This window comes from Sylvia atricapilla, chromosome 6 (genome assembly GCF_009819655.1).
Source record: "Sylvia atricapilla isolate bSylAtr1 chromosome 6, bSylAtr1.pri, whole genome shotgun sequence".
Lineage (NCBI taxonomy): Eukaryota > Metazoa > Chordata > Aves > Passeriformes > Sylviidae > Sylvia > Sylvia atricapilla.
Window position 1 is genome coordinate 581,104 of NC_089145.1, and position 21,643 is coordinate 602,746.

The 21,643-nt window shown below is 60.5% G+C and overlaps 6 protein-coding genes across 6 annotated transcripts; 5 read left to right on the plus strand and 1 right to left on the minus strand.

The window, feature by feature from the left end:
* The first annotated feature begins 1,048 nt into the window (after positions 1–1,048).
* On the plus strand, positions 1,049–3,772 carry LOC136363134 (membrane-spanning 4-domains subfamily A member 15-like). The gene is made up of 6 exons (XM_066322222.1): positions 1,049–1,414; positions 1,615–1,734; positions 1,938–1,994; positions 3,145–3,300; positions 3,395–3,514; positions 3,654–3,772. Exons 1-6 carry the CDS (start codon positions 1,088–1,090, stop codon positions 3,660–3,662), a joined length of 789 nt encoding a protein of 262 aa, XP_066178319.1. The 5' UTR covers positions 1,049–1,087; the 3' UTR covers positions 3,663–3,772.
* A 280-nt stretch (positions 3,773–4,052) lies between these two features.
* CCDC86 (coiled-coil domain containing 86) lies at positions 4,053–6,112 on the plus strand. The gene is made up of 4 exons (XM_066320393.1): positions 4,053–4,277; positions 4,594–4,723; positions 5,023–5,097; positions 5,711–6,112. The coding sequence occupies exons 1-4, from the start codon at positions 4,087–4,089 to the stop codon at positions 5,828–5,830; spliced, it is 516 nt and encodes a 171-aa protein (XP_066176490.1). The 5' UTR covers positions 4,053–4,086; the 3' UTR covers positions 5,831–6,112.
* Positions 6,113–6,761: 649 nt separating this feature from the next.
* On the plus strand, positions 6,762–9,645 carry LOC136362116 (acyl-coenzyme A amino acid N-acyltransferase 2-like). Its single transcript, XM_066320392.1, has 4 exons — positions 6,762–7,035; positions 7,387–7,856; positions 8,346–8,548; positions 8,854–9,645. The coding sequence occupies exons 1-4, from the start codon at positions 6,989–6,991 to the stop codon at positions 9,436–9,438; spliced, it is 1,305 nt and encodes a 434-aa protein (XP_066176489.1). The 5' UTR covers positions 6,762–6,988; the 3' UTR covers positions 9,439–9,645.
* A 977-nt stretch (positions 9,646–10,622) lies between these two features.
* On the plus strand, positions 10,623–14,915 carry ZP1 (zona pellucida glycoprotein 1). The gene is made up of 12 exons (XM_066322223.1): positions 10,623–10,883; positions 11,076–11,197; positions 11,269–12,104; positions 12,438–12,832; positions 12,941–13,084; positions 13,173–13,357; positions 13,542–13,639; positions 13,803–13,930; positions 14,013–14,202; positions 14,277–14,427; positions 14,632–14,716; positions 14,797–14,915. Exons 1-12 carry the CDS (start codon positions 10,724–10,726, stop codon positions 14,913–14,915), a joined length of 2,613 nt encoding a protein of 870 aa, XP_066178320.1. The 5' UTR covers positions 10,623–10,723.
* A 307-nt stretch (positions 14,916–15,222) lies between these two features.
* On the minus strand, positions 15,223–19,130 carry PRPF19 (pre-mRNA processing factor 19). Its single transcript, XM_066320395.1, has 16 exons — positions 19,012–19,130; positions 18,695–18,844; positions 18,373–18,449; positions 18,160–18,301; positions 18,000–18,073; positions 17,827–17,889; positions 17,700–17,741; positions 17,539–17,613; positions 17,332–17,407; positions 17,076–17,185; positions 16,785–16,940; positions 16,638–16,707; positions 16,333–16,418; positions 15,973–16,143; positions 15,759–15,864; positions 15,223–15,667 (listed from the first exon to the last, which is right to left on the minus strand). Exons 1-16 carry the CDS (start codon positions 19,028–19,030, stop codon positions 15,570–15,572), a joined length of 1,515 nt encoding a protein of 504 aa, XP_066176492.1. The 5' UTR covers positions 19,031–19,130; the 3' UTR covers positions 15,223–15,569.
* On the plus strand, positions 19,020–21,441 carry TMEM109 (transmembrane protein 109). Its single transcript, XM_066320396.1, is given in 6 exon segments — positions 19,020–19,143; positions 19,146–19,297; positions 19,299–19,380; positions 20,141–20,361; positions 20,457–20,559; positions 20,645–21,441. Coding segments are annotated over 6 exon segments (1,053 nt in total). The 3' UTR covers positions 21,016–21,441.
* Positions 21,442–21,643: the final 202 nt, after the last annotated feature.

The following is a 21,643-nucleotide window of genomic DNA, read 5'->3' on the forward strand; positions in this document are numbered from 1 at the left end:
TGTCCTTCCAGCTCTTTTTTGGGATATGATTTAGGCCGGTTTGGAGGGAGCGTCCCGTTCCCTGGTGTGTGGGAGCATGGGGAGGGCACAGAATCCTTGAACGGTTTGGGATGGAAGGAACCTTAAGGCTCATCCAGTTCCACCTCCCCGCCATGGGCAGGGACACCTCCCACCAGCCCAGGTTGTTCCAAGCTGGCTCCAGGGCTGGAAGCCTCTCCCGAGCTCTGGAAGCGCGGCGCTTCCAAACGCGGCCTCTCAGCTCCCTCTAGAGCCAGAGGGAAGGAAAAAACTTCCAGAAGTTGCTCCACCTGCTCCTGAAATCGTCAGCTGGAAGGTCCCGTTCTTTCCCACTCAGAGAGAGAGAGGTGTTGGGTTGATGCCAGAATCCTGGACCTAAAAATTCCCGTTCTTCCAAGAAATTCCTACCTTGTGCACATCAAACATCCAGGAAACCTGGGGGGGGGGGGGGTCCTCCAGGTCGGCATGGAGTATCCCAGCACTCCTGGAGAAAAGGACACGGCTGTTTTTCTGGGAGGAGGAAAAAGGATGGAGGCAGGAAGGGGCCTTCAAATCCCTCGGGATCCCCTCGCCATGTGTGGTGGCTCCATTCCCAGCCTGAGCTCCCATTTCCCATCATAAATAACAGCATCTCCTTTCCCTCTGCCTCCCAACAGAGACGGCCAGGGATCCCTGAATGCGTGTCCTTACTGGGGACAAATCCACAGGGATGGAGGAGGGGAAATTTCCAAAAACGGCAATAAAGGAGCTTCCTTTATAATGGGGTTTATGAAGTTTCCTGTCTCAATCCGAGCTTTTCCTGGGAAGTGGGCAGGGTTAGGTGCCAAGCTAATTGCAGGGGTGATTCCCAAAGCAAAGCATCCACAATTTGGGATGGAAAAGACTCGCTTGGTGCCGGTAAAGGGCATCTTAGAGCATTCCAAGAAAAAAGCATCCAACCCTTCCCAAGGCTGCAGAGCCCGGGGAGGGGAGTTCCCTGTCCCTCCTTCCCTCTTTTCCCCTGCAGGAATTTGGGAGTCTCCATTGGCAAAGCCGCCTCATTGAGCAAGAGGGGCCTGACGAGTATTCCATGAGCGAGCTTCCCGCAGGGAGCAAAGGGCAGCCGGGAGCGTGTCCCTGCCTGGCCGCCACCTCCCGGGGATTTCGGACAGCAAAGGGACCGTGGCGACGAGGAAGAGGAGGAGGAAGGCACCTGGGAATTCCTTCAGCTTCCTGGGCTCGTTGCCAGGCCATGGCGGCCACCACGGTGACCGATGCCGGCAGCGTGAGGATCATCACGGAGGTGATCCCGGCCACGGATCCCCGGGCGGCCCAGCTGGCCTCAGGCTCCCAGGCACCTGCCAGGACGTCATTCCAAACACAAGGCTTCCGGAGGGCGCATCCCAAGGTGTTGGGGGTGAGACACGGCCTTCCAGGGTCCCCGCAGGGATTGGGGATCTGCAGGGATTGTCCTGCCGGAGGTTCTCCCTGGCTGGGTGGAGCAGACGTTGGGACAGGTGCTTCTCCCAGTCCCTTCCCTGCACCGTGATGAGGGATTGGGGTGGGATGCATCTCACAGCAATGGGATCGGGATCCCTCTCCCTCATCCTTCCGCAGACCATCCACATCTTCAGCGGAATCATCCACATTGGCTTCGGGATCATCCTGACGTTGTCGGAGCACAGGAACCCTTCCCTCCCTGTGGCCAGCGGGATCTTCTTCTGGCTGGGGATCCTGGTAAGTTGGGATGAGGACATGGGAATCTCAGGGAGTCCTGGAGGACTGGGGACAATATCCCAGGGTCATCAGGTCTCCACTGACACCTCCTCACCCCTGCCATTCCGGGGTGTTTGTGCATCCCTGAACCCAAATTCCCAGCTGGAGGGACGCAGGAAAGGGTGCCTTGCTGCTGACACCAATTCCTACTGTTTTCCAAGTAGCTCCTGGTCTCAGGCTCGTTGCTTGTGGAAAGTGAAAGAAGAGACAGCCCCATGCTGGTAAGATCGAGGCTGGGAGGGACAACGTGTCCTCCCACTCTTTCTGTCCCTTCCAGCAGTTGCCAGGACCACCACCCCCTGCCCCCAACAGCCTGGATTCATCCCATGGGATCCACAGGCCAGTTTCCCTTTTGCAAAGTGCCCAGCTCTCCCACAAGGAGCACAGGGTGGGAGTCAGGGTAACTGTGGGATGAGGGAGATAAAAGATCCAGGAGACCCTCGTGGCCTTTGGAGTCACCGTGGGATGACAGGGATAGAAGGTCCAGGAGACCCTCGTGGCCTTTGGAGTCACCGTGGGATGACAGGGATGGAAGGTCCAGGAGACCCTCATGGGTTTGGAATCACTGTGGGATGACAGGGATGGAAGGTCCAGGAGACCCTCGTGGGTTTGGAATCACTGTGGGATGACAGGGATAGAAGGTCCAGGAGACCCTCATGGGTTTTGGAATCACCGTGGGATGACAGGGATGGAAGGTCCAGGAGACTCTCATGGGTTTGGAATCACTGTGGGATGACAGGGATGGAAGGTCCAGGAGACCCTCATGGTTTTGGAATCACCGTGGGATGACAGGGATGGAAGGTCCAGGAGACCCTCATGGTTTTGGAATCACTGTGGGATGACAGGGATGGAAGGTCCAGGAGACTCTCATGGGTTTGGAATCACTGTGGGATGACAGGGATAGAAGGTCCAGGAGACCCTCGTGGGTTTGGAATCACTGTGGGATGACAGGGATGGAAGGTCCAGGAGACCCTTGTGGTTTTGGAATCACTGTGGGATGACAGGGATGGAAGGTCCAGGAGACCCTCATGGGTTTGGAATCACTGTGGGATGACGGATGGAAGGTCCAGGAGACCCTCGTGGGTTTGGAATCACTGTGGGATGACAGGGATGGAAGGTCCAGGAGACCCTCGTGGGTTTGGAATCACTGTGGGATGACAGGGATGGAAGGTCCAGGAGACCCTCATGGGTTTGGAATCACTGTGGGATGACAGGGATGGAAGGTCCAGGAGACCCTCGTGGGTTTGGAATCACTGTGGGATGAGCGGGACAAAACTGGGCGGCTTCTCCGGGAGATCTTTGATTCCGGTGGAACAATCCATGTGGGAAGCAGCCCTTCCCGGGGTCCGTGTCACCGGGTGCTTCCCGCAGGTCAAGACCTGCTGCGTGGTCAACGTGGGCGTTGTCCTGGGCACGCTGGTGGCCACCGGGATCCACGGCACGGCCATCACCCGCGACATGCCCGGCTGCGAGAAGCCCAGGCCCTTCCAGATCCGCCCGGAATGGTGCCTCCACGTGAACGGCAAGGTTTGGACACCCGGGATCGGGCGGGGTCTTGAAGGATCCAGGTCTTGTTCAGGTGCTGGATCCTGGGATATTCCCATTCTCCTCCTCCTGGCAGATCCTGAGCAACGGGCTGGATTCCACCTTGGCGCTCCTCGGCCTGCTGGAATTCTGCGTGGCCGTGGCGGTTCTGGCGTTTGGATACGACACGTTCCGGCAGCAGACATACACCCGGCTGGTGAGAGAGGCGGGGATCCGCGGGAATCCCTGGAATGCTGATCCCCACCCCTTCCTTCCTCCGAAGGGCCGCCCCAATCCGGCCGTTCCCGGGTGCCTCCCGGGGATCGCGCTGGATTTCCCTGTTTTTGCTTTCCCAGGCGCCGTAGCCGCGGCCAGGCCCCGCACGTGGTGCCGCATCCCGGGGGTGGGCCCCGGTACCGGAGCTCCCTGAGATCACCTCAGCGTGTTCGGTCCCCAATAAAGGCCTCTCCCCCAGCCCGCGCGTGTCTCCGGGGGTTACTCGGGATGCCGGGGGTGGGGGGGTTCGCCCCGGGTGTGTTTGGGGGGAGCTCGGGGGGTCCCGGTACCGGCGGCCACGGTGGTGGGCGGCCGTACCCGGCACAAAGATGGCGGCCGTACCCGGCACAAAGATGGCGGCCGTACCCGGCACAAAGATGGCGGCCGCCGCCGTGCGCGGAGTGCGTTGCCCAATACAAAAATGGCGGCCAGGGTGGCGCTGTGGCTTCACGCTTCAGCGGGGAGCGCGGCTCTGACGTCATCTCCGCGCGACGCCGCGGGGCCGCGTGGATCATGGAGGGGGAGAACGGGGAGACCCCGCGATCGGGAGCGGGCCCCGAGGAGCCCAGCGGGGCCGCCTCGGCTCCGGCCGCGGCTCGGCGGCGGCGGCGGAAAGGCGGCAAGAAGCGGCAGGAAGCGGTGGTGGCCATCCCGCGGGGCAAGCCCAAGTCGGGACGGGTGTGGAAGGATCCTGGGAAGAAGAGGTGGGAAAGAAGGCCCCAGTTCTTGGGGAGGCCTGGGCTCCAGAAGGGCTCTTTGGGGGGGTCATGAGGTTTGGGGGAATTTTGAGGGAGACAGGATTGTTTAGGGGCCTTGTGAGGGGGTTCCGGAGGTATCCACAGGCTTTCGGAAAGATCCAGACGTGACGGTGATGACTTGGAGGGGATGCCGAGAACCTGAGGATGCCGTGGGGTGCTCCGAGGTTGGCGGAGTTTCATGGAATTCTGGAGAGGAGCTGGAACGGTCCCGGCTGCATCCCGGGGTTTTTGGGGAGCTAACACCTCCCGTGTGTCCACCCAGGTTCTCCCACATGATCCAGGACAAGGCGCTGCGCACTTCCTGGGCACGGAAAATGAAGGAGAGGCAGGAGAGGAAGCTGGTCCAGGAACTGGCACGGCAGCTGGAGGAAGCGAAGCAGAGAGAGAAAGAGGTAACGGGGCTTGGGAGCTGGAGATTTCCCGTCTTTCCCAAGCACATTCCCATGTCTCTGCCCTCTTCCTGCGTGGCAGAGCCCAGGGAAAGGGCAGCTGGGATGGAGAATTCCCTGTCCTGGTGCCAAATCCGGTCACTGACGGTCACATGCTCCAAGTCACTGACTTGGAATAAAGTCCCTGGGTTGATTCCAGCCTCACCCGGGGTGGAAAAGCTGCTGGAATGACAGATTTCACACTTGGGTGGGCACTGGCTTGGAAGGGATCCACAGGGAGTGTTTTGGTGCTGCTCCCACAGGAAAAGAAGCGGCGGCGGGAGGAAAACCTGAAGCGGCGCCTGGAAAACGAGCGGAAAGCCGAGATTGTCCAAGTGGTGAGTGCCCTGTGCCAGCTGGGAACAGCACTGGGAACACCCCACAACCTCCAGCCCCCTGTGGATCAGCCTCGGATTTGCTCCAGTTCCTGTGCCTGTCTCTGTCTTTGGAGGACACTGGGAGAGGACTGGGAGATTCCCAGCAAAGCTGGGCACGTTGGAAGCGTGTCCCGTGTTCTCCCAAGCCTGGGAACACCAGAACTGAGGGGTAACGGGGTGGTAGAGCAAAAAAAAAAAAAATGTGGCACTGATGGTGATCCATGTGGGAAAATCATGGCTTTTCCATCGGGAAGAGATCTGGGAGGTTGGAGGGGATTGATGAGGACCTCCCTCCCCTTTGGGTGAGGATGGGATTAGTTTTGGGATAAATCCCCTCCTAGAATCCTTGGTGGTGGCAGGCTGGGAGTCATCCATGCTCATCCTGCCTCATTCCCACATTCTGCTCTACTCCTGGGAACGCTCCAGGACAGAGCTTGGAGCAGCCTGCACTAGTGGAAGGTGTCCCTGCCCATGGCCAGCAGTGGAACTGGATCATCCTTAGGGTCCCATCCAACCCAAACCATTCCAGGATCCCATGATTCCATGAAATCCCCTCTCTTGACCTCTTTCCCAGATCCGGAACCCTCTGAAGCTCAAGAGGGCCAAGAAGAAGCAGCTGAGGCGGGTGGAAAAGCGGGATACCCTGGCTCTGCTCCAGAAGACACCCGTGAGGCGCAGCACAGCCACGGAATGAGGCGGGAATGGGGATGCTGCCACACCCAGGCCCTGCAGCTGGGATTCCTATGGATCCTGCTCCTTTCCAGGGGTTTTTCCTCGGCTTGCCAGGCAGGAATCGCTGCCAGGACCCTCAGTGTGGGACAAACAGGACAGAGCTGGGGGGAGTGTATTCCACAGGAGCCAGCTGCTGGATTCCCCCAATCCCTGTGGAATCAGGATGTGGCTGGTGCCAGAGGCTGGAACAGAACTTTGCTTTCCCGAATTTGCCTTTTCCTTATAAAAATGAATAGGAACTGAAGCAGATTCACTTCCAGTGGCTCTGGGGCCTTCCCTGAGGCATCCCTAGCATTGGAGTGTGCCGTGGGCCCTCATTCTTGCAGTTTCCCCTTTTTCCAAAGAGGGAATTCCTGTTAGGAACAAGCCCTGGAACCTGTCAGCAAGGATGGGGGCATGGTGTCACGCACCCTCCTGTGGGGGGCAACGCTGGGAATTTGGTGGGAATGCTGGGAAGTTGGAAATCCACGTGGACTTCTTAACATTCCTGGTTTTTCTTGGTCCATGAACACCCCTTTCTGCATTCCTGGGGAGGGATGTGGCTGTGAGCTGGGATGGAGGCGATGGTGGAGGACAGAGGGGTGCACTGGGTGGAAAATGGGACTGCAGGAATCGGTGTGAAGCCCCGGGATGGGAATGCAGGGCCCTGGAGCTTCATCCTGGGGTGACAATTTGGGGACAAGAACTGGGATGGGGTGTCCATGGCCCACAGTGAAAGTGAGGACTGGCAGGAATTTCGGGGCGCGGCCGGTGCCAGCCAGGCACGGGGTCATGGGACAGGAGAGCTGTGCTCTCGCCATTCCCGGGTTAATGATTGCCCAGGAATCCTCGAGCCTCTCCCTCTGCAGAGCCCACGGCCCAGGCTTTGCCCAGAGGGGTAAGAGAAGGGGAAGCTCGGGCCCTCGGGGGCCGAATTCCCGGTGGGAGGTATGTGGGAGAAGCGCGTGTCTCCTCCCAGGGCTGGACCGGCGCCAGCATCCCTGTTCCCAGACTGCCGTGCTGCTTGGAGAGGGAGCGGGGTGCACACAGGAGCAGGGGGCTCCGAGCCCCTGGATCCTCACCCTGCCCTGGCCCCTGGGCTGGGCAGGAGGATAAGGAGAGGAGCCGGTGGGTGCTGGGAATGCCGGGGCTGGGAGGCACATGGAAAAGGGGTGTCCCGCCTGCGGGGTGAGTTTTGGGGCGGGGGTTTTAGGGTCAGAGGATGGAGGTGGTGTGGGGAAGGAGGGGACGGGGACAGGGAAGCAGAGGTCACGGAAGGAGGGGACCAGGAAGTGAGGGAATAAGGGCCAGGGAAGGAGGGAACAAGGACCAGGAAAGGAGAGACAGGGACCACGAAGGGATGGAGATATGGGAAGGAGCGACGGGGACAGGGAAGGAGGGATGCCACCAGAACTATCTGGACCACAAAGCCCATCCTGGGGGTCCCCCGTGAGGATCCCCGGGGACAGGCCCCCGCCGCCAGCCTTCTCCTGGGCGTGGCAATCCCCGTGGGACGCTCAGGGAGATTCCCGTTCCTAGGTGCACCATGGTGGAGGTGACCGTGACACCGCAGTCCTCGCTGGCCGACCGTCCCGTGCAGATCCGGGTGCGGGGACTGTCCCCATCCCAGCTTGTCACCCTGCGGGCATGGCTGAAGGACGAGCAGGGCGAGTGCTTCCAATCCCGCGCCTTCTTCCGCGCTGATGGAGCGGGAGAGGTGGATCCTGGGCTCCACGCCGCCCTGGGGGGCAGCTACTCTGGGGTCTGGCCCATGGGGCTCTTGTGGTTCCTGCAGCCCGACACCCTTTTCCGCCGGCTGGTGAAGCGGGATGTGGCCGGCAGCCCTTTCCGCGTCCGCCTGGAAGTGTTCGATGGGCTCTGCCTGGGCGCGGATCCCCGGGAGCAGCCGCTGGGATGCTGCGAGGCCGAGCGGTGGTACATGGGGCCCGGAGTGCAGCGGGTGCCCATCCGTGAGGGAAGGGTCCGGGGCGCCCTGTTCCTGCCTCCTGGTGAGCGCTGGCGAGCGGGGAATTCCCGATATCCAACCTTGGGACTTGCAGGGTGCTCGTTCTCGGGAGCCCTGCCGTGCCTAACCTTGGGACCCCTGGGATAGCCAGCCAGTATTCCCCTGGGATGCTGAACCTTGGGAGCCTGGGGATGTCGAGCATCGGGACCCCTGGGAAACAACGCTGGGACTCCTGGGCTGCTACACCAGAGGATTCCTGGGTTGTCTAGCCCTGGGACCCCTGGGATGCCCAAAGTTGAGATCTCTGGGTTGTCCAGCCCTGGGACCCCTGGGATGCACAAAGCTGAGATCCCTGGGTTGCCCAGCCTTGAGATCCTTGAGATCCCAAACCTCAGGATCTTGGGACGCCCAGCCTGGGGACCCCCAGGATACTGGATCTTGTGCCCTCTGGGATGCCCAACCACCGACCCTTTGGGATACAGGAGAGCACCGGTGGCTCCCCATCCCTGACATTCTCTCGGTCTCCCTGCAGGTCCAGGCCCCTTCCCTGGGGTCATCGACCTGTTTGGGGGCGCGGGGGGGCTGATTGAGTTCCGGGCGGGGCTCCTGGCCAGCCGAGGCTTTGCCGTGCTGGCCCTCGCCTTCTTCGCCTACGACGACCTGCCCCGAGTCCTGGCCCAGCTAGACCTGGAATATTTTGAGGAAGCTGCAGAGCTGCTGCTCCAGCATCCCAAGGTGAGTCCTGGAGTGTGGAGAAAGGCAGCTGTGAGCCAGGATGTGCTGGGGATTGGGGGCAACCTGGTGAGCCGGACATCCAGGTGACATGGGATTGTCCTGGGGACATCCTCATCCTGGAGAGCAGGATGACCAGGGTAATGTCCCAGGGCTGTCCTGAGCACTAGGAGTGTCCCAGGGACTGGGGATATCCCAGTGAGTGCGATATCCCATGAGGACATCCTTGTCCTGCCACCCAGGGGTGTCCCAGTAGATGTATTATCCCTGTGTATTATCCCAGCTGGCTCCATTTCCTCTCGCTTCAGGTCCGAGGCCCCGGCCTGGGCGTGGTGGGCGTCTCCAAAGGGGCAGAGGTGGCCTTGGCCATGGCCACCTTCCTGCCGCAGGTGGTGGCCACGGTGTGGATCAACGGCACCGCCTTCCTGCACGGAAACCCGCTGGTCTACAAGGATCTCCGCATCCCTCCCATTCCCTACTACACCGAGCGCATCCTGTTCACCGAGGTGGGAGCCATGGACAACTCGGCCATCTTCGCCGACCCCCGGGATCCCGCCTACCGCGCCTCGGCCATCCCGGTGGAGAGGATCCGGGGAAAGGTACTGTTTGTGGTGGGAGAGGCCGACCGCAACTTCAACAGCAAGCTCTTTGCCGAGCTGGCCCTGGCGCGGATGCCGCCGGAGAGCGGCCGGATCCTGTCCTATCCCGGCGCCGGGCACCTGATCGAGCCCCCCGGATCCCCCCTGTGCAGCATGTCCAGCATCCGGGGCACTCCCAGGCCGGTGGCGTGGGGGGGAGAGCTCCAGCCCCATGCCCGGGCCCAGGAACATTCCTGGCAGGAGATCCTGCAGTTCTTGGAGCTGCATCTGGGGTCGGTGTCTGTGAAGCTGTGAGGGGTGGAGAAAAGGGGTCGGGGTCACCAGGATTGTCACTGCAGGGAATAAAGTGTCACTGGCTGCTCCTGCCTGTGCTCCCGGGGGATGATGTGTGGGGCAAAGACTGGACACAGATTTAGTGGATATATTGGAAACATATGGGATATACATCAGATATATGTTGGTTGTATGTTGGACACGTGGGATATGTATATATTGGCTATATATCAGATATAAATTGAACATAGGGTATATATTGGAAACATATGGGATATACATCAGATATATGTTGGTTGTATGTTGGACACGTGGGATATGTATATATTGGCTATATATCAGATATAAATTGAACATAGGGTATATATTGGAAACATATGGGGCATGTATAGGATACAGAACAGACAGCTCAGAGATATACAGGACATATACAGCACATATTTAATACATATATTAAACACACGTATATATGCATAGGACATGTTTGGGGCACATGTAGAACATATGTGTATCAGCCCAGCTGTGGCTCTGGGGACAGACTGCTCTCTCTGCAGCTGCCCTCGCTTCCTGAGGAGGTTTGAGGGAATCACATCCAGCCCCTGGCTGCTCATGCCCTCCTGCCAGGATCTCTGTGCTCCCGGGAGCTGGCGTGACCCCATTGCCATGCCCAGGGCATGGGACAGGGAGTGGCGGTGACTGGCATTCCGGGAAGGGTGAGGAGAGGTGATGCAGTTCAAGGCACAGTAGAGATAAACCCCAGAAGGGAAACCTGAGGAAAGGGAGGCAGAGGAAATGCGCACGGAGAACTTTGGATTCCCTGTGGCACTGGCAGCAGCGCACAGCCAGGGCACAGCAGGGATCTGGGGTAACTGGCTGATTCCCAGTCCCTCAGATGCCACTGGGGCCGTGCCACTGTGTCCCCTGGTCCCATGGCTATTCCAGGAGTGGCATGTCCAGATGTTACCTCTGTCCCTACTGGCTCTGGGGAGGTGGGCACACAGCAGCCTTTTTTCCCCCTGGATAACTTGATCCAGCTGGGCATCCTGCCCAGCACCAGTTCCATTCCTTGTTCACTGGGACAGTCTCCAAGCACGGGATAAGCTTGGTTTGTTCCTGGTCACCGTGACACGGCCACGGGAGGTGACCACAAGGCTGGGGCACTGAGGTCACCGGCAGCACAGGAGGGAGGAGCCCAGGGCAGAGCTCATCCCACGGGATCAGCTGATCCTGATATACCCCCCCGCATCCCAGCCACCTGGATATAAATCCACACCGCAGAGCCCCGTGCTCCGCCTGTGTTACTGCCATGGGACGGAGCTGCTCCTTCCTCCTGCTCCTCTTCCTCCTGTCCCCATGGCCCAGAGCCACCGTGGCGCTCCTGCAGTACCGCCACGACTGCGGAGAGTTGGGAATGCAGCTTTTAGTCTTCCCGCCCCACGGCCGCACTGTCCGCTTCAAGGTTCTGGGTGAGTGGGGGGACTCCCTGAATCCCCTTGGGGTGCTGGATTTCTCTGGGATGCCCCCCACACCCGGAGTGTTCCATGGTGGAGGTATCCCAATGGGATGAGCCCAATGGTTCGGATGAGCTGTTGCTGCTGCTCGGGGGGTTTCCATGCACCTGGATGTGTCACTTCCCCATGTCCACGGTGTCCCCCCAGACGAGTTTGGCTCCCGCTTTGACGTGGCCAACTGCTCCATCTGCCTCCACTGGCTGAATTCCAGGGAGGATGGCTCCGTCATCTTCTCCTCCGGCTACAAGGGCTGCCACGTCCTGTTCAAGGTGACACTCCTGTCCCCTCCGCGGCCCCCTCCAGCAGGATGGGGGTGACTGTCCCTCGTGTCCCCCCACAGGAGAATCGTTACATCCTGCGGGTGCAGCTGGAGGAGCTGCTGTCCAGCGGGATCCCGGTCACCTCCTACGAGGTCAACATGACCTGCCCCAAGCCAGGTGGCTCTGAGATGCTCCCAGCTGGAACACGGGAGCAGGCCCGGGACAGCGGAGTCCTGATCTCCCACACTGGCCTGCACCAGGTCTCTGAGTCCTCCCTCACCCTTGCGGAATCCCAGCTCACATCCCGAGATCATCTGGAGCAGGTTCACACCGTGGGACGGTACCAGCCCAGCTCAGTGCTTCCTGGGATGCAGCACCATTCCCATCCGGCTCACTCGGGGCTTCTGTCCCAGCCTGGTGGGGTTCATCCTGTCACCCAAATCCAGGGAACCTTCATCCGCCCAGGAGTGCAGTCCCCCCAGCCTGGGGGCCAGAGCCAGCCAGGGATCATTCGCCCAGTGCTTGTATCCCAAAACCATCCCAGCTTGGCACATTCTGGGGGTCAGACCCAGCCAGGGCACCTGCATCCAGGCTTTGTATCCCAAAACCAGCCTGGGGGTCAAAACCAACCAGGGATTCGCCCAGGGTCTGTATCCCAAAACCTGCCTGGGGGTCATAATCAACCAGGGATTCGCCCAGGGTTTGTATCCCAAAACCTGCCTGGGGGTCATAATCAACCAGGGATTCGCCCAGGGTCTGTATCCCAAAACCTGCCTGGGGGTCATAATCAACCAGGGATTCGCCCAGGGTCTGTATCCCAAAACCCGCCTGGGGGTCATAATCAACCAGGGATTCGCCCAGGGTTTGTATCCCAAAACCTGCCTGGGGGTCATAATCAACCAGGGATTCGCCCAGGGTCTGTATCCCAAAACCCTCCCAGGGGTCATAATCAACCAGGGATTCGCCCAGGGTCTGTATCCCAAAACCCTCCCAGGGGTCATAATCAACCAGGGATTCGCCCAGGGTTTGTATCCCAAAACCAGCCTGGGAGTCAAAACCTACCAGGGATTCGCCCAGGGTCTGTATCCCAAAACCAACCAGGGATTCGCCCAGGGTCTGTATCCCAAAACCCTCCCAGGGGTCAATACCAACCAGGAATTCGCCCAGGGTTTGTATCCCACAACCATCCTGGGGGTCAAAACCAACCCGGGCACCTTCGTCCAGGGTTTGTATCCCAAAACCCTCCCAGGGGCCAAAACCAACCAGGGCTTCGCCCTGGGCTTGTATCCCACAACCAGCCTGGCTTGACCTCCTCTGGTGCTCAGACTCCAGCAGGATTCCTGCTCCCGGGAGCTCAGCCCCCAAACCAGCCGGGAATATCTCTTCCCAGTCATCACTCCAACTCCCAAACTGGGCTCCAAGGCCACACTGGACCGCTCCATCCTGGCCATCCCAGCCCAGCTGTGGTGCACCCAGGACTCTCATCCTGGCCAGGTTTCATCAGCCCTGGACTCCAGGCTCAGCCCCAGCCAGGCCTGGGACGCCCCGGGCTGCAGCCCCAGCCTGGAGTGCTGCATCCCGGGATTCACTCCCAGCCCAGCCTGCTGCACTCCACAGCGCTCTTCTACCCCTCGGCAGGGGCAGGTAAGGTGGGAAGATGGGATGGAGGGATGCTGGGACAAAGGGGAACAGCCTCAAGGTGCTTTTCCAACCCACGTTCCATGCTGTGAGTCCTTCTCTGCTTCCCCCCAGGAACGCCGCTGACACGGGAGCAGTGCCAGGTGCCGGTGGGCCGGATCCCGTGCGTGGCTCCACAGGGACGGGATGGATGCCTGCAGGCGGGATGCTGCTACGACGACATGGACCGTACCACACCCTGCTATTATGGGAATACCGGTAGGGCGCCCGGAAGCACATCCCAAAATCCCTCCCCGGCGCTGGGAGAGGGCGCCCGGGGTGACGGAGCCTCTCCGTGGTATCGCAGCCACCGTGCAGTGCCTGCTGGAGGGACACTTTGTCCTGGTGGTCCCGCGGGGAATGGTGAGCCAGCCGTACAACCTGGACAGCGTGAGGCTGGCCAGCAGCCAGGCGGGATGTGAGCCCCTCCACACGTCCGAGGCCTTCGTCATGTTCCGCTTCCCGGTCACCCACTGCGGCACCACCGTCCAGGTAGGGCGGGAAAACCCCGGAGAACCCCCCGGTGGGCACGGTGGGGTCACCTGAGGATAGAAGTGCCCCCGGGATACTCCCCGTCCCTCCAAGATTTCAGAATAAAGAACTCACGCACATGCTGCCTCAGATCCTGATCCCTCTATCCCCCAGGATGTTTCCCATTCCAGTGTTCCTTACACAGGTGATGGAGGACAGGCTGATCTATGAGAACCAGCTGATCTCCACCATCGATGTCCAGGGATCCCCCCGTGGCTCCATCACACGGGACAGCGTCTACATGTAAGGGAAGAGGGTGGAAAAATCGAGGCAGGGAGCCTGGATTCCCCCTTGGATCCAACCAACCCTCACTCCTGACATGTCCCTGCTGGCGTCCCTACAACTTGAACTGGAGCAGCTGACGGAAGAATTGGGAGTCTCCCACCTTTCTCTCCCTTTTCCCCAGTCTCCACGCTCGGTGCATCTACAACTCCAGCGACCTCCTTCCCTTGGGAATGGAGGTGGCCGTGCCTCCCACAGCTGCCCCCCTGGCCATGCCGGGCCCGCTGGGGCTCCAGCTGCGGATTGCCACTGGTGAGTGCTGCCCTATCCCGCTCCCTATCCCACCCCCCATCCCACTCCCCGTCCCACTCAACCCTTCCCACCCTTCCTGCAGACGAATCCTACAGCTCCTACCACCCCGTGGGCGACTTCCCCCTGGTGAGGGTGCTCCGGGACCCCATTTATGTGGAAGTCCGGCTGCTCCAGAAGACGGATCCCAATTTGGTGCTGGTGCTGCACCACTGCTGGGCCTCCCCTGGCCCCCACGCCACATCCCAGCCCCAGTGGCCCATCCTGGTGGAGGGGTGAGTGGAAAAGGATGGGGAGATGGAAGTGAGGGGGGCTCACGGCTGACACAGTGTCCTTGTTTCTTGCCCAGGTGCCCCTTCCAAGGGGACAACTACAGGACAAGGCTGATTCCAATGGGTCCGGCCTCTCCGGAGCTGCCCTTCCCGAGCCACTACCAGCGCTTTGTCATCTCCACCTTCGCCTTTGTGGAGCCCCCCGGAATGGCTGTGCTGGAGGGGGAGGTCAGGGGGATCCCCACGAATCCCTGTGTTGGGAATCCCTCATCCCAACACCCCCAAACCCATCCCAGCGCTGACCCTGCTTCTGGCTGCCCAGTCTCTTCCTGTTGGGAAGTCGCTTTTGGGACGTTCCTCAAGGCTTGGGGATGTTTTGGGGGGTCCTTTTCGGAGATCCCTAGGTGACACTGGCATTCCTGTGGCTCCCAGGTGTACATCTCCTGTAGTGCTTCTGTGTGCCACCTGGCCCAGCCGGAGCCCTGCCGGCCCTCCTGCCAGCTGGGAGTGCCCTCACGTGAGTCTGGGAGCCTCCAGGGATCTGGGAAGACCTCTACATGTCCCCCTCTTCCCAAGCCAACTTGTTGTTCCCCACAGGAGCACGGAGGTCTCTGGGGGACAGGAGGACAGGTGACAGCACGGGGATCATCACATCCCAGGGAGGCATTGTCTTTCCTGAGGTTCCCAAAAGAGGGGGAACTCAGCAGAGAGGCTGAGGGGTGAGTGCCTTCTGCTTCCTAAAAGCCCCTTCATCCCAAACATCCCTTCATCCCTCTAAGTTATCTCCTCCCCCTTCCTCTTCGCAGCTCCAGCCTCTACCTGGATGCCGCCGGATGTCTCTGGGAAAGCTGGAAAAATAAAACTAGTGCAGAGCATGGCTCTAAGGGTGGTTTGTCCTTGGGAGGGGAGGAAAGAGGGTGCCTCATCAACATTCCAAGCTGGAAGCAGCCATAGGCCACCAACCTCCCCCAAATCTTACCCTGCTACACCCCAGCCCTTCACAGGAGCCCTTTCCAGCTGGGATGACAGGGAAGAAGTCTTTATTTCCATACTGAAACTAAGTAACTGCTTACAAAACTGCACAGTCCTCCCTTCCCTCCCTCCTTCCACACATCCTGGCCTCAAACTTCCACCAGCACGGGGATTAGGGTTTTTCTGTCAAACCAGCTACAAGCACAAAACAATCTAAAGGCAGAAAACACACAGAACTGGGGAAAAAAAACTAAACAATAAATTCATGGAGCACAGGGAAGGCAATTCTGACTTCCCTTGTGCCAACAGCTACAACAGGGGAGTTTGATAATCCCACCTGGATATTCCCACCCACCTCCCATCCCAAATCCCAAAAAAACCCAGCCCCACTTCCAGGGCTACAGGCTGTAGAACTTGAGGCTCCGATCCATGCCTGTGGAAGCGATGAACTTGGCGTGGTGGCCAAAGGCCACTCCTGTGGTCAGCCCACTGTGCTCTGCGGACGGAAAACAATCCATGGTCACAATTCCGAGTAGATTTGTCCCATTCCCACTCCAGCCATTTCCACGTTTCCCACGGTCCCTCACCTGTGAAATGGAGGATCTCTGTCCACTGCTTGCAGATGTAGATCTGGACATCAGTCCCACCCAGGGCCAGATAGGTCCCGCTCTGGTCGAAAATCAGGGATTTCACCTGCGGAAAAGAATCACCACAAGGCATTGAAAAACCTTCAAACGGCGTTTTTGGGATGCCACAACCCCCGGAGGAGAGCGGCTGTGGGGGAAAAGGGACGTCACACACCTCGAAGTTGTTATCCAGCTGCAACGTCTTGAAGTTCTTGAGCTTCCTCAAATCCCAGAGTTTGACGGAGGAGTCGTCGGCAGCCGTGGCCAGGTAGTACCCGTTCTCGGAGAAGGCGATGCTGGTGATGGGACCAGAGTGTCCCGGGAAGTTGGCCACGTTGGTGCGTTCCTGGGGACAAGGAGGGTCAGAGGGCACTGGCAGGTGGCTGGTCATGGTGACACCAGCGGCTGCTCTGCAGCTGGAATCTTGGCATTTTTGGAAGAACTTCCAAAACCATTCCTCAAAGCTCCTTGATCCCCAAACCAAGCACAGACCCACCCCAAACCCCTGTTCCCACGCATTCCTATCAGCCCTTACCTTCAGATCCCAGATCTTGATTTGGGAATCCATCGTTCCTGTCCCAAAAATGAGCCCGTCTGGGTGGAACTGGGCACAGGTGAGAGCTGCGGAGACAGCAGGAGAATCAGATGCTTGGGAAGACTCAAGAAGGCCGGGAAGACTTCCAAGAGGGTTGAGAAGATTTGGAAAGTTGAGAAGGCTCAAGAGGGTTGAGGAAACTCAAGAGGGTTAAGGCAGGCTACTGAGACCCCTCCAAAGAAGTTCCTTTGAACTCCAGGAGCCAAGGGAAGCCCAGAATGGGGATAATCAACTCCAAGGCTTACCACATCCAGAGCTCTCATCTGTCACTTTGGTGAGGACACGGCCCGTCTGGATATCTGAGAAAGCCCAGTACTGGGAGAGAGGAAGAGCATTGGCTAGGGAAGGGGTGGGAAGCAAAGGTGGGATCTGCGGGATAGACAGGGATTCACCTGGTCATCCGAGGAGCTGAGCAGGTAATCACCCGTGGCGTGGAGGCTGAGCCCGGTCACGGAACCCTCGTGGGCACGGACCACCTGGACACAGGAGGCATTGGGAACAGACCAGATCCGGATCGTGGCGTCGGGAGAAGCCGAGAACACCAAGTCCTACACAAGGACAACACCAGAAGGTTCACACGGGAATTCACCTCTCCGAGAGCTCCCAGCAGGAGATTCCGCCAGAGGAGGGTCCTGGTATCCAGATTTGAGGCATCCTGGAAGCGAGGGAAGAGCCAGACGCACCTGGGATGGGTGGAAGACGACGCTGGTGACTTTCTTGGTGTGGCCCTTGAGCGTGGCCAGGATCTGCTCCGAGCTCTTGTCGAACACGATGACGTTTTTGTCGGCACCACCTGGAAATCCGAGTGGGAAGCGCTGGGATGGGAGTGTGGGGCCAACCAACTCCAAGTCCACCTGCCCTTGTCCCCTTTCAAATTCCCAAAAACACGGAGAAAGAGACCCGCTCTCAAGTGGCAAATTCCCAGGAAAGCTCCCTTACCAGTGAGGATCTTGTTGGTGTCGGAAGGACACAGATCCAAGGCAAGAATTCCTGGGATGCTGGCACTGTGCAGCCCCTGTGTGAGGGAGAACCCCAAATTAATGCCACAAGCAGCAAAACACTCCCAAACAGAACCAAGAGACGATTCCCAGCTCCATGTGGGAATTTCCCAGTCTTTTCCCAGTGCTTTCCCATCCCAGCACTCACCACGTGCGAGGCCACCTGCCGGTACTTGCTGAGCTCCTCCGGCTTCACCAGCTCCTCCGGGACCGTCTTGCCCCTCTGGAAAAAACAGGGACAAACATCAGCCTTTGTTGGAGCACAGCACATCCTAGCTCCCTCCAAAATCCTTGGATAAGGCCACTCACCTTCTTACGCTCCGTGGTCAGCACCGTTGCCTTGTCTTGGAGCTGGAAAACAAGAGGAGGGTGGGCACAGACTGGGAATTCTGTGATGGGAAGACGGTGAGGGCAACACGTGGAACGCTGCCCTTACCTTCTGGATGATCTCCGGGGTCATTCCCGCCAGCTCTCCCAGATCCATGGCCTCGCCAGCACCCTGTGTGGCACAAAGAGAAGGGACATGCAGAGGGGGAATTTGGGCGCAATGTGCGGGAAAAGGGCTGGGAACGAGCGGGAAAAGGGCCAGGATGGGGAGCAGGGACTCACGGCCACGTTGGGCTGCGCTGACGGCACCGCCTGGGGCACGATGAGCCCGGCCTGAGGCTTCAGCGTGGCCAGAGCTGCAAAAACACAACAAGTTTAAAGGAAAAAACCGGACAAGCACCTCCCAACGCCCCTTCCCGGGAACGCCACGCGTCCGTGTCACCTTCTCTGGCGGCGGTGACCTCCTTGGTGAGGCGGGCGATGACACGGCAGGCGGCATCATGCTGGTACAGGGCGTGGGACAGCTCCTGGCGCGTGGTCTGCAGCTGCTGCCGCAGCGTGAAGCTGTGCAGCATCACGGCATCCTGCCGGGAAGCGCCAGAGTCAGCCAGGGAAGGGCGGGATCCCCACCCCCGGCAGCGCCCCCGGCACTCACCCACTCGTCCTGCAGGGCTTTCAGGATGGCCGGGATGCTGGTGGCCGAGGGCGGCTTGGGGCGGATCGGGTGGGCAACTGGAAGAAAGACGGACGAATCACCCACGTCCTCCATATCCCTTTGGATCCCTACACTCCCACCCTTTGCCTTTCCCATTTCACCATCCCGCCCTTGTCCCTCTCTTTCCCAGCCTGCACAGCTGAGCTTGGCATCTCACCCCCAGCTCAGCCAACGCCAAAACACTTCGGGCACCGCCATTCCCGACCCCAGAGCCGCAGCCCCGGGAGAACCGCTTTTCCATGCCCGTTCCCGCTCCCGGCACCTTTGATGTCGATGAGCTGCTCCTCGGACAGCGGCTGGTTGTTGACAGGGTCGGTGCCGTTCTCCGCGATGTACTTCTCGATCAGCCGCCGCTCGTACACGTGGTTGGACACCGGGGACACACACGGGTGCTCCGGGACCTCGTTGGAAACTACGGCGGAAAGGGGAAGATAGGATTGGACGGGAACGGGGGTTTCGGCACCCCACGCTCCGTGATCACCCGGTGACCCCGGCTGTCCCCACCGCGCAGCCCGGGATCCCCCATTCGATAACGGCCCCCCGCCCCCTCCCGCGGCCGCTCTCTCTCTCCGCACTCACTGGAGCAGATGAGCGCCATGGCGGAGGCCGGGCGGTCGCGGCGCTCCGGTGACGGCCCCGCTGTCCTTCCGAGACTGTTTCCGGTTCTCCTTTCCGGTCCAGGGTCCCGGTTCCGGTTCCGGTTGGCGCGCGCGGCCCCCGCGCCGCTCCCGAGCCCTCACGCGGGCGCCGCCGCCGCCGGAACCGGAAGTGCTCCCGGCATCCCCCGCGCTGCCCCCGCCGGCGGGAACGGCGCTTCCCGGCGTGCACCGCGCGCCGCCGCCCGCCTCCGGCTGTTGCCATGGCGCCCCGCGTTCCCGGCATGCACCGCGGCCGTCCCGGGAACTACAGCTCCCGGCGTGCCCCGCGGCGGAGCCCAGGGAAGCCCCGGTGAGGGGGGGTCGGGGGGGACCCCGGGGTGGGGGCTGGAATTCGGGGAAAACTGGGGGGAAATCGGGGGGAAATGGAGGGAAAATGGGCAGGGGGGGCTTCAGGTGGGGAGAGGCGCGGGGAAGGAGCCGTGGTGGGGGCTCCCGGGGGCGATCCCGGGAGCACTGGGGGGATCCCGAGGAGCAGGGGAGGGACAGTGGGATGTGGGTACAGAGGGGCCTGAGGGGGACCCTGGATATCTGGGAGATCCAAGGGGTCCCGGAGACCGCGGAGATCTGGGTGTGGTGCGCACAGGAGGATTTGGGGATCCAGTGGGCATTGAGGTGATCCGGGGAAGATTGAGGGGGATTTTGGGAATCGTGAAGGGTGGAGGGTGCTGAGGGGGGGCGGGCACAGGGAGGGTCAGGGGCTCCAGGGGAATGGGGGGAACTGGGTGGGGCTGGGCACGCAGGGATTGAGGAGATCTCAGGGGGATTGGGGAGGAGTGGGGAGCACGGGGGGTCTCGGGGGTGGCAGCGGTGGCTGTGTCCCATCCCGGAGCACCCTGCTCCCTCCTTTGGGAAGTGGTGCCCCCCCTTCCCAGCCAGGCCCGGTGCCCTTGGCTGTGTCCCGCTGACTCTGGTCTATCCCAAAAATAGCCGGGCCACCCGGGCCTGTGCTGAGGGGGGGCATGGAACCCTGCCCTCCTGCTCTGGGGAGCCCAAACCCAGCAGTTTCCCCTCCCAGCACCCCCACCTCTCCTTTTCTCCATAGATCCCAGGTTCCAGGATGGGAAGTGCCGTGGGGCACTGGGCTCTGCTGGCCGTGTTGCTGTGGATCCCATTCCTCATGGGATCAGCAGGGGATGGAGCCAAGGATGGCCAGGAGGGATTCCGGGGACACGCCACCGCCTCCGATGACCTGCTGCTCCGGCTAGGAAGATCCACTTGGGACACGTTGGAAAGCTGGGTGGGACCCCAGCCCCTGCGGATGGTGGCAGAGGTGGGATCCCGATTCCCAAACCTTTCCTGGAGATCTTTGTGCATGGCTGTCTACGCCCCCTTTTCCCACTCCCTTGTTCCCATCTTTCCTCGCAGAGCCTCTCTGCCACCCTCTGGATCATTTCCTCTGGGATCTCGACAGCCCTGACCACGCTCTGTGGGATCCTGGGAGATCTCCTGGCTGCTTCCAGCATCAACGGTGAGCGGGATTCACCCCATGGGACGGCTCTGGGCCCCATTCCTGGTGCCAGCCAGCACCACTGACTCCCAGATCCCATTCCCAGGCCACCGGCTGCTCCGAGCGGCAGCACTGGCTCCCGGAGAAGTCCAGAGGGTGCTCCTGTGGGCAGTGGCCGCCCTGCTGGGATCCTGGGTGCTGTCCAGGCTTCGAGGGCTGCTGCTGCCGCTGCTCCATGGGGTGAAGCTTTTCTTTTTCCTTGGAGCCTTCCTGCACGTGGCCACTTCCCGGGAGAGCCCCACGGTGCAGGCGGGAATGCTGCTGGGCCTGTGGGTGCTCTACACCCTCCTGGGTGGCCTGGTGGGATCCCCGGATCCCGGCAGGCGGCTCGATGCAGCCGTGCGGAGCCTGGAGTGGAAGGTGGAGGAGCTGCGGCGGCGCCAGAAGTTTGGGGGGCCCCGGAACCGGGAGGATTGAGCCCCCCCCTAAAGCTTCCCCAAAGCTCGGCTCCGTTATCCCAAGAATCCTAAGCATGTGTGTCCCCTGCTCCGCTGAGCCCCCCCACGCTCCCTCCTCTGCTTCCCGGTTCTCCCAGGGGTCCTGGGAGCCTCCCATCCCTCTGGGATCACCCCAAAATCGGGGACTGTGCCTTGCCACACATGCTACAAGTGCCTTCACCCCAAAAGCCCCCACGAGCCCCAAATGCGGGCGAAGAGCTTCCACGTTCCCTCCTCGCCGGGAATGTTGTCCCAGCCCATCCGGCTTGGGGTGCAGCAGGGATCCCATTCCCCATCCAGGGGGCTCTGCTTGTTTTGGGGTCCCCCTGCTGTCAGGTTTTGGGTTTTAGGCTGCTTTTTAAACGGTTTTGATAACGTGGTTTGGAATAAAGACGGATTTATCTGGCCTGGTCCCACTGCTTTCCCATGGGAAGAGGGTCAGGCTCAGAGCCGCCCCCCCCAGTCCATTGGGGGTGGGAAGGGAGGACGAGGAAGAGGAGGAGAAGAGGGTGGTTTATCCAAGCGAGGGTCCCACTGCCCTCCAGCTGTTCCTGCTGTGCTTCCCACTTGCTCCGTGCCCCTGGCCGGGGATGTCCTTGTCCTTCCCA